At 42.7% G+C, this 18,142-nt stretch overlaps 1 protein-coding gene across 2 annotated transcripts in view; it reads left to right on the top strand.

Annotated features, from left to right (window-relative positions):
• The first annotated feature begins 895 nt into the window (after nucleotides 1-895).
• The window catches only part of CTNNAL1 (catenin alpha like 1), a 65,416-nt gene continuing 48,169 nt past the window's right edge, over nucleotides 896-18,142 (top strand). The window contains exon 1 of one of the 2 annotated variants that reach the window (XM_054814501.1): nucleotides 896-1,180. In XM_054814501.1, the coding sequence (XP_054670476.1) occupies nucleotides 1,055-1,180 (126 nt within the window). In that variant the 5' untranslated portion in view covers nucleotides 896-1,054. The remainder of the gene's footprint in view (nucleotides 1,181-18,142) is intronic. The other variant, XM_054814503.1, reaches the window with a different exon arrangement.

Below are 18,142 nucleotides of genomic sequence, written 5' to 3'. Positions count from 1 at the left end.
AAACTAATGTGGGGAAGTGAATTTAGCTCATATCAAACCAAAAAAACCCCAAACCAAACCAAACAACAACAAAAAAACCCCACAAAAAAACTCTAACCACTTTTATACCTTTGAAATTACTTCTGCCCTCTTCTTGCTAGATCATAGGTGGTCTGTTTTAGCACCAAGGCTGGGCAAACCAGATACACAGGATAGCTGTGCTCTGGCAGCAGCCAGTGTGGCAGGTATAGAATACAAATCACAGAAAGGCAGGAGGAGCCTTTTATTTCCTTTCGCTGAGAGGCTGCTAAGGGAAAAGCTGATGGAGTTTAGTTGAAGACAGCTCATCAGTCCTCCCAGATGCTCTATAGTACGCGAATCGTGATTTCACCACCCCTCAAGGCAAGAGGGGCTCCCTGGCTGACTCTCCCTTGCCCCGCACCGGCGTCCCCGACTGTGACCACCCTTCCCCAGGTTCGCACCAGCCGGTGCCGCTGAAGCCCAAGGCCAGTTACCGGCCCGGCCTCCTGTTTCCCTGAGGGCCATCCGAGTCCCTCAACCACCACCCAGTTCGGCTTCCCCACCCAGGCAGGGACCCTCCGGCCGCCCCCGCCTGCCTCGGGCGAGAGCGACGGAGAAACTCTCGGTGGGAGCGGTGGCGGTGAGGACCAGTCCCGCGTTTCCTCCTCCGGAGCTCGGCGCGGAGCCCTGCAGGCAACCGAGGACAGACTGAGGCGCGCCACAGCCGCCAATGCCGGGCACGGGGGTGAGGGAGGGAAGGAAGGGCGGGCGGGGGGTGTGGAAGGCACAAGGGGAGGGGGCGGTTGCTGCCGCTGCGGGGCGGGGAGCGGTGAAACGGGCGCTGCCCCTTTAAATCCCGTCCCAAGGGGCGGGGAAGGGGCCGTGAGGGGGGCTGAGCGCGCGCGCGCGCGGCATCGCCTGGCGCCCCGGCAAGGCAGCGGTGCCCCGGCGGGCGGGGGCGGGGCGCGGTGGGGGCCGCCGTGCCAGCGGTGAGGAGCGGAGTTGACCGAGAGGGAACGCGGGTGGTGACGGGGGTCCCGGTCGGCTCCCCGCCATGGCTACGTCCCCGTGCAGCAGCAGCGGAGTCTCCTCGTCGTCCTCGTCGGGGCTGGGCGCGGACGCGGGGCTGGAGATCCGCACGCGCTCCGTGGAGCAGACGCTGGTTCCGTTGGTGTCGCAGGTAGAAATACCGCCGCGCGAGCCTGACCCCAACCCCCGTCCTCCCGCACCCCCCAAGGGCCGGGGGTAGGGCGGCAGCGGCCGGCTCCCGCCGAGGGGGCCCGCCTCCCCCTTCCCGCCCGGGACGGAGCTCGGCTGCCGCCGAAGTTTGCGCGCTCGGGTCGCGGCGCTTCGTAGCTCCCCTCTCTCCGAGCGGCTTCTCTCAGTCGCGCTCCCTTCCCCGCGTCCCGGGCCCGGGGTCCCGCCAGCCGGCGAGGTGCGGCGCGGAGGCGGTATCCCGCTGCCGGAGTGGGGGTGGTGTGTGGGGATGCTGCTGGCACGAGAAAAACTCCGAAGTTCCCCGCAAGGTCGCGGTGCCGTTGCGTAACGCCGGTGGCACGAAGGCGCTGCGGTGCCGTCGGCGGTGGGAGCCCCGGGATGCTGCGGTCGGGGGCGGAGGGGTTGCTGGGCGGCGGGAACCGTTCACCCGGCGAAGGGCTTGCACCGCCCGCCCGAGTTCCCCCCGGCTTCCAGAGTTTCTCGCCTGATGGATTTCCGCGTGGGAGCGTTCTCCTTTTCTCACAGCTTGGTGCTGGTGAGAGCGGTCGACTTTCGGGGGATTTGGCGAAGCTTTGTGTTTTCGCGGTCTGGCCTGAGCGTTGCGTTGATTGGAGCTCTTATCGCACCCGAGGATAGCACCGGTATTTTAAGAAGTTAAATAATATGCAAACTGTGTCTTGGTGATCTCTTAACGTGTCCCACAGACTGCTAAATGAGCTTAAAAGAATAAAAATCAGGCTTTCAAGTGGTGTTCTAAGTAATTGTATGCTAACCCATTCGGTGTTGATGTTTTTGGTGGGTTTTTTTAGGTGTCTAGTTACAAAATTGGTGTTGGATATACACAATAAAATTTTCCGTTCTTGAAAAATAAAACACGATGTTTGCTCTCTAGCATTTTTGTACTTTGAACACTGGTTATTAAAGTTAGCAAGTCAAAACCTATCTGTGCATGTGTACAAAATCTTTAAACAATGTTTCACAATTATACAAAAATAACTAGTCCTGCTGAGGTCAAGTTATGTTTGTATCATCATAGCCCATCTGGAAACAAACTGTTGTAAGCTTTATTTTGCATTTGTACAGCTGGGCTGCAGGAAGGGTTTGTGATGGGTAATTGTGGTTCTGTACTTATCACGGTAATTTGTCTTTCTGAGAAGAAATTGCAGTCAGTTCAGAGAAGCCCCATTGCAGGGATTAAACCACTTGTTTCAAGGCAAAGTAAAATTAAAGTTCAATAAATTTTTCTACTCCTGAAACAATTGAGAGAGGTAAAATATGGAGACCACTTTTAGGAAGCTTAAGAACAAGCAGAAACCCCTCCAATTGCAAAGGCTGAACTGTACTGCATATGTTGAATTCTTACTTTTAACAGATACCTGTGAAGATGTACACATTCTTACTGCTCTGGAATACTCTTTAAGAACAGTGGTCTTATTTCTCTGTGGATTCATTGCACGTGTAATATGTCACGTATGGTTTTTCATTGACCACGAAACCCATGACTGCGTCTTGCAGCAGTGCTAAGCATCTTTCACTTCCTCTGTATACAGTGTAAAGTGTCTAAGCATTTCTGAATGCTCAGAGCTTACTGTTTTCCTGGTAAATCACTCCAGAGTTGAGATGAGCTTGTTCCTGTGAAGCTGAGCTCTGTTCAGATTCAGGCTGAAGTTACTGATGGTATCAGCAGTAGTTCCCTACACTTGCCTGATAAACCAGTACAGTAAGTGGGGCATTTTATCAGCTCTGTCTGTGCTGTTTCATCTAGATTGTTCAGTAGAGGTCTCACTGGCTGGCTTTGTCTGGGTATTTATGCAGAAAGGGTGTTTATAGATTACTTAATCTCATAGAATTTGGTTTTATATCCTGCATAAGCTATGTGTCAGCAGTAAGACTCAGGACTTTGGTTTTTTGCTTGTACAAAATACACTTGCAAAGGGATTTGTTCTGGCTGTGAAGTTAGCTTCACAGTTTTCCCTTTTGTTAAAAGCTGAGAAGCACTATGCAATACTTGCGTACTACTGAAGAAAAGTTAGTCATCATGTTGCTGCTGCTTTTCACTACTTATTTTAAGTAAAGAGGAAACAAAAAGTGCCCTGACAAACTCACTTTCAATTTTTCCTGTGGAGCTAAGTCTATTTTCTTTAAGAAAAAAAAAAACCAAACTGGATTGATTCTTATTTAAATTCATGTACTGTATAGTAGTAGTACATTGTCCTAATTGATGGGTAATACTGTAAATATGTGTTTGGCCATTTGCTTTTACTCAGCAAACATGAGGGTTGTTTTCGTTTTTTTAATTGCACTTTGCAGCCTGATTTTTCTTATAGACTATATAGTATCTGAGTGTATTTGCTGCTAGCAGTGGTATAAGAGTCCTCTTTTCCTGGCAGGAGAAATTACCTGTAGCTTCATTACTGGATATGTTTATTCATAATTTGTTTTTAAAACTTGAACTAGGTCTTCATTTTCACTAGATCTATTCAGAACCTGATGTAGCTTTTTTCTAAGAGTACCACAAATGGCAAAAGGAGATGGCAGACTTAAGCCACATTATGAAGTGTATTTGCTAACCCTTCTTTTTCGCTATCTACATATCTGTACTGTGAAGAGAATCACTCTACAGTATTGTGCAAAGCAGTTCAGAAAATACGGCTTTTGGAGTCAACCCCCACAACTTTCTTCAGAACAACTAGAATTCTCTTTTCCTGGGTAGGTGTCTTTAGTTCAGTGTTTCACATGTAAATAATAACAGCATTCTTTAAATTTTAGACATCTCCTTCACTGCTGCTACCCATTTCCAGTCTAATTATGTTGGGTTTTATTTTTTATGGAAAGTTTTTGGCAACACAAGTCAGGAAGGGTGTTTAAAGTGGTCAGTGCTGACTCATTTTAATAACAAGTCATTTAAACAGTTGAGGAAAGGCAAAGACAGGGAAAAAAGCACTTTTCAGGATGTGGCTCCACCAGCGACTTCCTCAGCTGCCATTATGTACCCGTGTGCTAGTCTCACAGCAGTTGGGTATCTTTGCAGCTCTAGGAGTCTGTCTGGGTCTGTTCTAAAGAAGCACTCTGAGAAACTGCAGAATAGGTTTATGTCAACCTTCACAGTCAGGCACTTGGGAACAGTTCACTGAGAGGAAACTTTGAGCTCTGTCTGCGTATGTTCCTGAAAGAACAAAGTCAGTTTTCATAGTTGTCCTCCAGCATCCTGAGTGTAGACCTGTGCAATTACAGCTTGCTGTTCAACCTTCAGAAAGCCTGTTTGTCATAGGCACTTTGGAGAATGATTGTGTGCCCACATGCTTTTCCAACTTTTTTGTTACAGGAGATCCTGTCAGAGGTTTTGGAATTGGCTTGACCTGTGTAGTCAAAATGAAAGCTTTAATAACTACTAAAAGCCCATAATACCAATGTTTCTGTATTTTGTTATTGTCAGTCTTAGATTCTGAATAAGTTAACAGTGATACATGCCTTGAGGTGGATAAAACAAACCTGTTCTTTACTATGGTATTGTTTCCTTGCTTTCTCTGAAGCTGGCTAAAATAATTCCCATTTCAGTAAATGCTGTATAGTTATATAATGTTCTGCCAGTATTCTGTTTTTCCAGAAGATTCTGGAGTTACGTATTAGAGCCCAAAGAAGAACCAACAGTTGACGGTTCTCCTACTTAGGTGAAAAGCTCACTGATGCAATTTTCAGACTGAAGTTATGACTTTAGAATAGCCATATTGGGTCAAGCTACAGGTCCGTATATAATCAATGACTTTTTTTTTTGTCAGTTACCAGTGGTGTCGCTCAGGGATTGATACAGGGCCCAATATTGTTTAACATCTTTATTAACGACCTGAGCATTGGGATGACGGGCCAGCACATTCAACATGCATGTAAACTCCCCTATAGCAAGTTGAAGAGTGTCTGATGTGCTGGAGGACAGGGCTGCTAGACAGAGGGACAGGCTGGAAAGATGATCTGACAGGAAGTTTGCGAATTCCAACAAAGGCAATCCTACCAAGTCGTGCATCTGGGCTAGAATAACACCAGGCAGCAGTACAGGCTGGGGTCAGCTGTCTACAGAGAGCCTTTTCAGAGAAAGGCATGGGGGTCCTGGTGGACAAAGAGTTGAACAGAGGTCAGCAATGATGGCCAGCTGCATGCTGGGTTGTTAGAAGAAGTGTAACCAGCAGGCTGCAGAAACAGTTCTTCCCTTGTGGGTGGCGCTTGTGAGACAGCATCTGGAGTACCATGTCCAGTTTGGGGCTCCTCAGTACAAGGGAAAGCACTGATGTAGTGGAGCATGTGACATGAGGGGAGAGGCTGAAGGAAGTGGGCTTGTTCCATCAGAAGAGAGGTATAATGGTTAGGTAGGACCTGGCTTTCATATAGGAAGCTAGGATGGTACTTTCCCATCTGTTTCACTTTAATCTGCAGTGATTTTTTTTGTCTGACACCTTGTTCCCTGGTCAGTGTTGCAAGATGTTTGTGCAATTCTGTAGCCAGATCTTCTCTTTATTGTCCTGAGTAACTTAGGATCTCTAGCAAATTGTCATCATTTTATTACCGACTCATCTCTCCTCCCTCTTTGTGGTTATGTAGAATAATCCATGTCCCAGTGCAGGTTTCTGTGAAGCTCTATTGGTCATCTCCTTCTATTAAAGTAAGCAATCATTTACTTCCTGCCTTCCTTCATCTTCCTTCCCACCATTCTGTCTCTTAATTAGTTAAATATTCATACAAAGGGCCTTCTTTCATTTTTTTCAGACTTGTTTGGTGTCCTTTGAAGCCCTTGGTATGGACTTTGTTTCCTAGTTTTCTTTCAGCAGAGTGCCTCCTTATCCATGTGATGTCTACAGAGAAATCTGGTTATGTGAAGCAGGGATTCCTTTAACAAACACCATGTTGAGTCTGCCAGTAAATCATATTTATTTGGGTGTCCACTACATCTGTTCTTCCTAAATTTTGTATTGATTTGCCATGTGTAAGTGTTGGGCAACCTCCATACCTCAACTGTCGATCTAGTTTTGAGCTGGAGATTGCATGAGGAAGTTGATATAATCTGTTGCATCTTTGAGTCCCTTGAGGTCTTAGTGAATAGCATCTAATGTTGGCAGGTTGTTCCGGTTCATTTTATCTAATATTTTCATAGCCTCTTCTGCACTCACTTTGATTCCACACGGATTCTCTTAGTACATCACACAGATACATCCTGGAGTAGGGATCGCTTCACTTTCTTTTGTAGTTGAGCACAGATAAGAACAGCTGCTCTGCTCGGTTCTTATTTTCCATCCAAGGGATGGGGCAAAGCTGTGTTAAGGAAGTAACTGAGTATATCAGGGTTATAACTCCTGAAGAAGTGGACTGTAATAGCTGGTAGGTTACTATATGTTTAGTGGAACTGATGTTATTCTCCATGGAACTGATCAAGCATGTTCCATCAGAGACACATTTAAGAGAAGTGTAAAACTGTAGACATGGAGTTCAGTATGCTACTGTTCTGTGACACTGTTTTTTGAATTTTGTCTGTCAGCTAGCAGTGTCTTGGGGGAAGCTGTTTTGTGGTCTTGTTGGCTTGAAGTCCTCAGGTGACTGGAAACTGCAAGGTTGCTCATGTTGCACCCAGTAGCAGCAGAATTCCAAACGGCAACTCTCATTCAGTTCTTCAATATACTTGTAGATGTGGACCTCAGTATGTCTCTTTACTGAAGGATATTTACTCTGGATGTAGCCAAGGAACTTCATAGGACTTATTTTGGGGGGGGATGTATGCATGTGTGGCACCAACACTGGCCAAAACCTATGTAAGAGGTTTTTATATGACAAGTGATGTACATACATGATACCTTTCAATGAGTGTTTTATTTCTTCTACACTTAATAGCTGCAAAACTGGTAATATTGGGAACTATTCAGTTATGGATTTCTCCTAATTGTTTTTGTGTTGTCTTTTTTTTTTTTTTAGTAACAGCTTTAAAGCAGAGTGTCCTATATTAAGAGCACTGTTAGACTTCTAACTTGATATCACTAGGTTTTATTCTTGGAAGTCTACAAAAACTGGGCGGGGGGGGGGCACATTTTCCTTATCTGTTTTTCTTCCTCATAGAATCATAGAATGGTTAGGGTTGAAAGGGACCTCAAAGACCATCTAGTTCCAACTCCCCCTGCCGCGGGCAGGGACACCCTCCACTAGACCACATTGCCCAAAGCCCCATCCAACCTGGCCTTAAACACTTCCAGGGATGGAGCATCCACAACCTCTCTGGGCAACCTGTTCCAGTGCCTCACCACCCTCACAGTAGAGAATTTCTTTCTAACATCTAATCTAAATCGACCCTCCTTGAGCTTGAACCCATTACCCCTTGTCCTGTCACTACACTCCCTCATAAACAGTCCCTCTCCAGCTTTCCTGTAGGCCCCTTCAGGTACTGGAAAGCTGCAATTAGGTCTCCCCAGAGCCTTCTTTTCTCCAGGCTGAACAACCCCAACTCTCTCAGCCTGTCCTCAGAGGAGAGGTGCTCCAGCCCTCTGATCAGCTTCGTGGCCCTCCTCTGGACTCACTCCAACAGCTCCTTGTCTCTCCTGTACTGGGGCCCCCAGAGCTGGATGCAGTACTCCGGGTGGGGTCTCAGCAGAGCTGAGTAGAGGGGCAGGATCACCTCCCTGGACCTGCTGGTCACACCTCTTTTGATGCAGCCCAGGACACAGTTGGCTTTCTGGGCTGCAAGCGCACACTGCCGGCTCATGTTGAGCTTCTCATCAATCAATACCCCCAAGTCCTTCTCCTCGGGGCTGCTTTCAATCCATTCCTCGCCCAGCCTATAGTCGTGCTTGGGATTGTGCTGACCCACGTGCAGGACCTTGCACTTGGCCTTGTTGAACTTCATGCAGTTTGCACGGACCCACCTCTCCAGCCTGTCAAAGTCCCCCTGGATGGCATCCCTTCCCTCCAGCATGTCAACCACACCACACAGCTTGGTGTCATTGGCAAACTTGCTGAGGGTGCACTCGATCCCACTGTCCATGTCGCCGACAAAGATGTCAAACAGTGCCGGTCCCAGTACCGACCCCTGAGGAACACCCCTCATCACTGATCTCTGCTTGGACATTGAGCCGTTGACCACAACTCTTTGAGTGCGACCATCCAGCCAATTCCTTATCCACTGAGTGGTCCATCCATCAAATCCATAACTCTCCAATTTAGAGACAAGGATGTCATGCAGGACAGTGTCAAATGCCTTGCACAAGTCCAGGTAGATGACATCAGTTGCCCTTCCCTTGTCCACCTATGCTGTAACCCCATCACAGAAGGCCACCAAATTTGTCAGGCACGACTTGCCCTTAGTGAAGCCATGTTGGCTGTCACCAATCACCTCCTTATTTTCCATGTGCCTGAGCATAGTCTCCAGGAGGGTCTGCTCCATGATCTTTCCAGGCACGGAGGTGAGACTGACCGGCCTGTAGTTCCCTGGGTCTTCCTTTTTACCCTTCTTAAAAATGGGGGTTATGTTCCCCCTCTTCCAGTTGGCAGGAACTTTGCCAGACTGCCGGGACTTCTCAAATATGATGGCAAGTGGCCCGGCCACTTCATCCGCCAGTTCCCTCAGGACCTGTGGATGCATCTCATCAGGTCCCATGGACTTGTGCACCTTCAGGTTCCTTAGATATTCTCGAACCTGATCTTCTCCTACCGTGGGTGGTAGGATCATGCATCAGTCTTTTATATAAGCTGATGTTTGAATGTCTGTAGTTATAGTATTGTATTATATTACAAGCTCACTATATACCTACTTTTGAACTTTTTGCGAATCAAATGTATTCTTTCTCCTTTAGAGACTAAATAGAAGTGTCTCATATACTCTCTGGACAACATTCGTAAAATTAAGGAATATGTGCAGTCTCATTCCCTTCCTGAACTTCACCATTCAGTCCAAGCTGTCATCTGTTACAACTTATTTGCATTTCCCATGCAGCAAATGCACTGAGATATTTGTTCCAGCAAGTCCCTTGGCTGCCTTGTTTCACTAAGCTTTTTTTGGTACCTCTAGGTCTTTCCCACCTCTAAGGTGCTAAAGGGTTCTTATGTTGTTGGCTGTTCTTGCTCCAGTGTGGTGCCAGGGCTTGTGCTTTGCCTCTTACAGCTCTTTTTGGAGGACTGAAAAATTCCTTTTTGGAAAAAGAAGGGCAATCCATATTTGTCTTAAACTTATTGCTTTCTTCAATGCATCTGAGGAAAAAAAAATCCGAGTATGCCCCTTTTAAAATGCTTCTCGGCTACTAGTCTTTGTCCTGCAGTACTTTAAAAATTCTAGTAACTTACCAGCTTTGAGAAGCTCTTTCTCCCCTTTTCCAGGTTTTTATTCTTTGTGAATTAATTTGGTACTCACTTTAGACTTGAGACTTGGCACTACTGTTGAGTAATAAAATTATGAATTATGGCGTAGTGTCTTGCGTTGTAACTTGCACTGAGTGAAGCAAACTTCCTGCTAAACTCTTTTTAGTTTACATCCTGCACTGCAGAGAAACTGTGCTGTGGATGCAGAGCCATACACATTAACTCTGCTGTCGAGTCTGGAAGCATATGGTATGCTGCCTGTGTACAGGTGCACATCATTAGTTTCGATTAGTCACTAACTCACTGATTCTTCTCCCTCCTTTGGTTCCATAGGTATTGTGGGTTAAGTTGTGAGCTTGTAGTTTGTATTACGAATCTTCCACTTGATACACATTCTTTTTCTGGAAAATGAAGCTTGCAGCAGCTCAATTCTTATTCAGCCTACACTGGGTACTCTGTGCCCCTAAAGGAGCCTGGTGCTTTCTCTTTGATTATGCTGGAAAGTTACTTTTAGGAGTTTGTCACCTGGCTGTAGATAATGTGATTACTTCAGTCACAGTATCAGTTGTATCTCTGGGCTGATGTGGTTGCAAGTTTCCTGTTAGTGAAGCAGTTTTTAATTGACAGCTGTTTAATCATTGAAGCTAGGTTGTTATGAAACAGAGAAATGGAAATAGCTAATTATTTACAGTTGTGATTTCTTAAGGTATGCTGGGGAGCGCAGGAGTACCTTAGAATATTCTGAATGGGTAAATGAAATTATTTTGTTATATTAAAAATTAATGATGTTAACATCACTAATGATATTCTGCTTTACAGGAAAAATTACACTTGAACATTTTATCACATGAGCAACAGCACTACCACGAAACAGCTGTGATTTCAGGTGGTTTTTTCTGTGAACTCTAGGATGATGAAGTTGGCTTTTAGTTAAGCTTGGCTCCTGCTTGATAATGTTCAGTACCTCAGTCTTTGATGTGATAAATGAGTCAGAGTAACATTTCAAGTAGCTGAAGTAAGATGCTTCTTACTGACATAGCGGAAAATCAATTGCTTTTTCAATGGAATCTTATCTTTCAAATTTATGAGATCTGATTAATGGCTTTTTTATAGATTAAACAAATTTTTGTAGTTCTCCAGCAGAATGAGTATTAAATCAGAACTGCCTCACAGTGATCCTTCACAAAAAGAATTAGAGCAGCTTTCTTGCTATTCAGCATTGTTAACAGATGGTTTTAGACAGATTAGGTAGGGAAATCCCCAAAGGGTGAATTATGAATTAATGATTTCAAACAACTCTGATTGCAGTTTAGTAAAACTGCTGTATGGTAATATGAGTCTATGGCTTTCTGCATGGATTTATTTTATGTTTATTCATTGACAAAGCATTATCCTTGCTAGAAAGAACCTTAAATGATAATTTTTACTCATTGAGTTATATTGCATTCCATCAATAGCCTTTTTTAAAACTAGTGGCGTAAATGAGTAGTGATACAGACTCTAGTGCCAACTTGTAACTGTTAATCTAATCTAGATACTGAATGGGATGATTTCTTGGTTTTATATGTAAATACTTACAACTACACAAATAATGTATTTTCAAATAACAATAAAGTAAAATTTTGTTGTAGTACTGTAATATTGTAAACTTCTTTTTTTTGAGTGGGTTTTTTTATTCACAGGTGTTAAAATTGTTTAGAAGGATACTATTGTCCAAAGTTGAAAGTGCTTAACATGTAGGAGTTAGACCATGTATGGAATGTTCCCTTTTAACTATGAAAGATTCTATATTGTGTCTCAATATTACATTTAAATATTCTTAAATTTTCCAATGGAATGAGTTTTTGTTGCCCTTGAGCTCTTCAAGGAAGCAATCAGAAGAATATACAGGCTCTTTAACATAAATAAGATAATGGCTCCTGGGGTTTTTGTTTTGTTTTACACTCCCCTAGGTGGGTAGTAGTTGGATTTGCATAGCCTTTTCCAGAGCACACTGTATTTCTCTATTAATCCCTAGGGCAAGTATGTGCTTTTCAAGATGAAATACCAGGTGTTGCTCTGAATTGAAGTGGTATGTCAAAATGCTGTGAAGGAAACCTTCTCTAAAAAAGGTTGGAGGAACCCTCCTGTCTGCAACATGCAGTGCAAGACAGGTTGAGTGGCTCACATTTGTGCCGGTGAAGCTGCCTGTTTATGGGACTAGCAAGCAACTACTTCTGCATCTTCAGGAGCCAGTCCTGATTTGAATAGAAAGAATTCTCAGTTGCAGGTAGTATCGGTGTGTTGTCCCTGTTACATCCTTTATTGCAAAGTCTGAATTTTTGGTTCTACCACAATGGCTCTTTTTTTTTTTTTTTTTTTTTTTTTTTTTTTTTGAATAAGCAGCTCAGAGGTGCCTCAGGCATTGTTTGCACAAGCAGTAGAAGGTTAGGTACATTAACAAAGGCAAGTTAGGGAGGAAAGCCACAATAATCATTTGACATTCAGTCTCTGGTTTTGAGGTTATCTGATCATGTTAGTAAATTGAGTTATTTCTGAGACTTGCATCTCTCTGGTGCTGAAAACATGTCTGCATCTGTTTTGACCACATCTGAAAGTACACTTTAAACAATGAACTTCCCTCTGAGTTGGTTTTGCTTACTTGGGCTTGCTCATGCCCAGGATTTCTAGATGCAGAATGAAAAAAGGTAATAGCTGTGTTTATGAAATCTACCAATTTGAGTAAGACGATACTGAACTGGAGGGCAACAGGAGAGAAGGAAAATGTGCTGGCTTGTACACTCCTAAAACCAATTATTGGATCTTTTAGCTGATGTTCACTTTTTCTAGTGAGGTGGTTGTGCATTTCAGCAAACTTTGAGACAGCAGTTGAGTTAGAAGGCTGGTTCACAATGAAAAATGCAGGAAAGGCCATTTTATTTTTGGATGCATTTTTATGATAGGTAAATGCATATTTTCTGATGTTCAGTATACTTGTTGATGCAGGTATCATATAATCAGAAGAGGTTAAATTGGACTTTCAGTTTGAAAAATGATTTTTGCTAACTTGTGTCAAGTTGCTCAAAGGTGCAAATTTCAGTCTGTAAACTTCCATACATCTTTTCAATTAGGAAAGGAAGCTGGAACTCGAGTTGTCTGAGAATGAAGCTTTCTACAGAAATTCTGAAAACACCTTTTTTGGGGGGAAGATAGAGCAATCCTCTGACTCGTAAGGCATGTAAAAATAAGAGTAAACGAGGTATCTTTGATCAGTGGTCAAGCCTCACTGAGTATTCTCCAGTGATCCTTCTCCTCCTCTTTTCCCTGTGTGGAAAAAAGAAGGGAGGATGGCAGGAATGCAGGTCAGTTTTCATGTATTTTTCTGCTTCATATCTGCAGATTACTGGGGATCCCTGATTTTAAGGGGTGTGTGAAAAGTGGACATTAAAAGCAAACGTATGTCTTCTCTACAATAGTGTTACTTTAGTAAGATTATTAAAGTAATTGAAACCTCCACGTAATGTCTGAGAGTCCACAGGTTGCAAGAACTATTCAGCCGTGTTAATTTCTTTTTGTTTGTTTCTCCAGAGTTCATTTTCACAACAACTTGGGGGGGGGGGGGGGGGGGGAGATGGAAATAATCTAGTCCAACTGCAAAAAAAAAAATTGTGATGTTTCCAGAGTTTTCATTACTTTGAAAAAAACACAGATCCCCAACCTCCCAAAAAACCCCACACTGGAGGAAATAAATTTGTGTCATCAAAGTACTGCATCTCAAGTGAACAAGTTAATCTGTGTCACATTTTGGATAATCATTTTCTCAATGGTGTTTGGTTTGGATCTTGAAATTTAAAGGGCCCTTAGTTTTCTAGGAATGTGTTCACCACAAAGAAGGGGTATTCAGTGCTATAGTACAGTCTTGCTGTGAGTTGAATCCTTTCTTTTGATCTCTTAACAATTCCAAGAATGTGTAACAAGTACATAGCAATGGTACTAATAATCTGAGGTGTGTATTTGAATTTGAAGTTGTGTACTCTTGTCTTTCCTGGCAAACTTTACAAAGAGGTCTGAAGTAGGTTTTACAGCCTAGATCTGAAGGAGGTGAAGAGGACTGTTCTCACCCCTTCCAAATAATATTTTCTACCTATTAAAGCTGTTGTGCTTGTGAGAAGTGCACAATTAAATTTGGTGGTGTTTTGAAACACTTTGAAACGTATGATTTACATTTAACCAAAAATCTGATTACAACTGCAATATAGCTAGTGTCTCATTTGCTTGTTTTAGTCTTATGTTCTGTTCTAGGCACCCATATTTGGGTACTATAGGACATAAGACACTAGGTTAGTTATGCCAGTGATCTGATTTGGTAGGGCTGTTCTTGTGTTGCTTGTCAGCGTCTACTTGTCACTGCAGGTCCTGGATTGTTCCTTCTTCCTCTTCAGAGGTCACTTATCATCTTGTTAGACACTACATGTGAAAAATTGCCTGAGGCTCCTCTAAGCATGTTAGCATTTGCCCGCATATAAGTGAACCAGCTTACAGGTTGTTAAAGTAGTTTATTTTATTTGCTTCCCTGAAGGCTTTTATGAAAGATGTGTACAAAAGCAATGAGGGGAGGCTTTTAAAAAGCCTTCGGGTAAAGATACAACTACAACAGTCTCAATACCAGAAGTGTAACAGAACTCAGCAGTCTTGGACATGCAGCATATTGTACTGCCCTTCTAGACACCAGTGCAGAGGCAGTTTAAGGAAAACAGATAAATATGGGGTAGCAGGTTCATACCACTTCTTGGAAGCTGTTCTTTTGCAGAAGTAGTGAGTCAAGGTCCTGAATGATGCGTTGAGGTCTGTGCGACTTCTGGAAGAAGGGGTTGGTTGCCCTTTTTGAATAATAACATGTAGAAGAAACTGTTCTGCCTCAAGTGTCCGTAAAGCAGAGGCAGTTGTCTCAAATAACGTTTTCAGGATAAATAGAATATGAGTTCTTAGAGTTAACAGGGCGTTAGTAGTCAATGCAGTTGCATTTAATTTTGGTTAATCTTTTCCAGCCTTTGAAAACTTTTCAAAATTGAGTTTCTATGAAGTTTATTTGTGGGATTTTTCTGCAAAATGAAAACTGAGTAGGAAGATAAGGCTTACCAATTCTAAAAATCCATACATTAGCCAGACTTCTAAATAATATTTTAGTGCTTGAAATTGTAGAAAAGGCTTAGTAAGACTTGAATTAATGCCTGGACAGGCATCTAATCTTAGCAGACTTTTGATTTCTAGAACAGGTAAGCAGGTAGTCCTTGTCCACTTCTCAGGATCCCTGAGGCTTGTCTTTCGCGATAAGAAGTCTGTGTGACAGTTCTGCTTTTAGACCTTATGGGCTGGATGTCGAACGGCAGCTGCTGCTTCTGTGCTCTCACGCACATGGTTGTATTCTGTAGCAGATGTGGGTATTGGAACAATGTGTGTTGCTGGCTGGCTAAATGAGTCTGAAGACCTGTTTGTCCTTAAGTAGTACACAAGACCTAATGAGAGATGGTACCTAAAATGTAAGATTAGTTCTCCCCTATCCCCAAACTCAAGATGAGCTAATAAAAGTATGAGCAGTGTGGAAAAGGCCTTTTTGACCAAGTTTTATGCATGTCCTATCAAATGCAACTAAATTTACTTTAGAGCACGCTTCCATTGGTAGGGGTTTATAGCTTCTTCCCTAATATGTAGTGCTATTGCATTTTCTTAGCAAAGGCTTTCCATTCCCAGTATTACATTTTTTTTCAGAAAGGAATTTTCTACCATTATGAAATTAATAGAAGGTAGAAAGCAGAAAATACACAAAATGGAAGAGGAGCTATTACTCTAAGGATGCTACAGGACGATGACTAATCGTCATTGCATAGAGAAAACATCTCTAATGTTTTTTTTAGCGGGAAAACTCATTAGTGTGAAGCAGTAACAAATACTACTCTTGAGAGTCTATATCATTACATGTACAGCATGGGTGCTTACCCTATCCGTCCCCCTTCCCTGGGTGTCTTCCAAAATGACTTCTCAGTTTAACTCTTGTGTTTGTAGCAGTGGCTGTGAAATAGCTATGTTTCCTCTGGTTTTATTTATAGTTGTCTATAAATACTTCCTGAAACCCAATCTCTTAAGTATCACTTAATTCTGTCATGCAAGACTTAATTACACTGATAATAAATAGACATTAGAATATTTTTAGCTAAGCATGCTGTCTTAATGCTTCCTGTGCATGAAGCGTATAACAACTTAAATGTCAGTATCTGAAGGCCCTCAAAAAGCCCTGAAAACAGCTGCTTGAAAACTGCCACAACTGAGCTTTTTTCCCTAAATAGGAAATACAACTTGATACATGATGGCTATATATGATAGTTTCAGTAAAGTACTTGGGAAAAGGCTCTTTTTCTGGTTGTAACAAGTGACAAAAGATTGTAACTGACAGTTTCTTGAGGCTGCACACTCCTTAAACTGATTGTCTCAAATCTCAGGTAAGTATTCCATGGAAATAGCGTAAGAGCCCACATTAAACAGAGCGTGAGTACCATCAAAAGGACTGTTTCCTTTCTAGGACCTGATCAGTAAATCCTTAAGTAAACGGCATGTAACATATTTCTCTTGTTCAAAGAGACTTGCAGGTAATTTTTTCAGCTGTTAACTCCTGCCCAAACACCACAAATGTTAGTAACTGGGATGTGATCAGAATACAACAGATTAAATATTTGGGAGGTGTTAAACTTAAAGGAGAGCTTAGATAATGTTCTTGGAGTCACAGAGGTTTCCTACTTAAAAATAAATAACGAAAGCAGCACAGCAGTAATAGTTCTGGTCTGGTTGTAACTGGAAGGGCTGCAGGGGCAAAGCAATTCTCTGTAATCTGAAATATCTGTAAATGCTGCAAGTTTTCACTAATTCAGTTTGTCATAGGCTCTTAGGGTATCTTTGGAGGAAGGTGGTTGTTGGGGAGAAAGTTCCTAGTTAGGTTTCTTGTGGATCTTTGCTTTTCTCCATTTAACTTGTCCAATTCTGTATCTTTGTTTCAAATATTGCTTAAAAGTCAGGAGCAAAACCTTTGCTTATTCTTTATTTTAGAATGTTAGCTTATTGGCCTTTTAATGCTCATTGCTTTATTTGTATCCTGAAGCAAATGATATTGTATGCTTCTCCCCAACACCCCTCCGATTGTATTGCTTAGAGATTTCTATTTTTATTTTTTTACTATGATACAAACTGGTTAAATAATCTTTGTGCTGCTTATTAGCATCACAGTTTCCTTTAGTTTGTCACTTAACGTACAAGTGAAATTCCTGTCCTTGCTCAGTTAAGATCTTGTTTGTTAGGGTTTTTTAACCTTGATTGTTAATTACAAGTTTGATTAAGTCTTGAAAAGAATCTGAAACTGCAGTTGCTTTTTCATAACTTTATTTTAAATGGAGAGTATACCTGAGTGTATATGTGTCACTTTTAACACGTCATGAAGGAAAGAATTATACATTCTCCTTGTTTGCACAGCAATGTTTTCTGCAGGTGGCAGGTTATGAGAAGCCGATCTGTATCTGAAGAACTTTCCTCAGACCTTTGACATTATAAAGCATTTCACATTTGGTATATGTCTAAGTCATATTTCTAGAATCAAAGCCCTTTTTCCTTTAGCTGATACACATTTCATATCTTCCTCTTTCTCTTTGTTTTGTCGTGACTTACCTGCTCCTATTTCATTGCTGTTTGTTGCTTAACTTTTTACAGCAAACATCCTATGAAAATTCTGCTATATTAGTACAGGCTGCATTTGCTACATCTAATGTTGTAACATTGATCACACTTGAAATAGGTGTTACATGCAGTTGTTTGTCTTGATATGTTTCAAACTTCTTGACCAACTTCTTAGTTCTTTCACCATGTTTGTTTTTAACTGGCAATCCTTACAGTTTTTGACTTCGGGGCGGGGGGGGAAGATGGAGCTCAACAAACTTCCCCCCATTCTAATGTTAAGATAGTTACCGTAGTGACCCGAAGTTAGCCAGTCTGAGAAGAAATTATATTACCCAGCTAAGAGTTCATGATTCCAGGAGGTATTTGCAAAGCCTCGGCTGCTGTGTATAAACATAGGTTTCCAAACTGAGTTTAGTCTGCATATACAAGCTACTCCAGTGGGTGTCTAGAGTAGATCATAGAGTCATAGAATGGTTTGGGTTGGAAGGGACCTTTAAAGACCATCTATTCCAACCTGCCTGCCATGGGCAGGGACTGCTTTCACTAGGTCAGGTTGCCTAAAGCCCCGTCCAGCCTGGCCTTGAACACTTCCAGGGATGGGGCATCCACAACCTCACTAGGCTACCTGTTCCAGTGCCTCACCACCCTCACCATAAAAAAAATTCCTCCTTATGTCCAATCTAAATCTGCCCTCTTTTAGTTTAAAACCATTGTTCCCTGTTCTGTCACTGCAGGCCTGGGTAAAAAGTGTTTTTGTCTTTTTTTATAAACCCCTTTTCTATGTTGAAAGACTGCAATCAAGTCTCCCTGGAGGCTCCTCTTCTGCAGGCTGAACAACCCCAACTCTCTCAGCCTGTCCTCACAGGAGAGGTGCTCCAGCCCTCTGATCAGCTTCGTGGCC

The sequence above is a fragment of the Grus americana genome, chromosome 2 (assembly GCF_028858705.1).
Source record: "Grus americana isolate bGruAme1 chromosome 2, bGruAme1.mat, whole genome shotgun sequence".
Classification (NCBI taxonomy): Eukaryota; Metazoa; Chordata; class Aves; order Gruiformes; family Gruidae; genus Grus; species Grus americana.
This window is presented reverse-complemented; position numbering and strand designations above follow the sequence as displayed.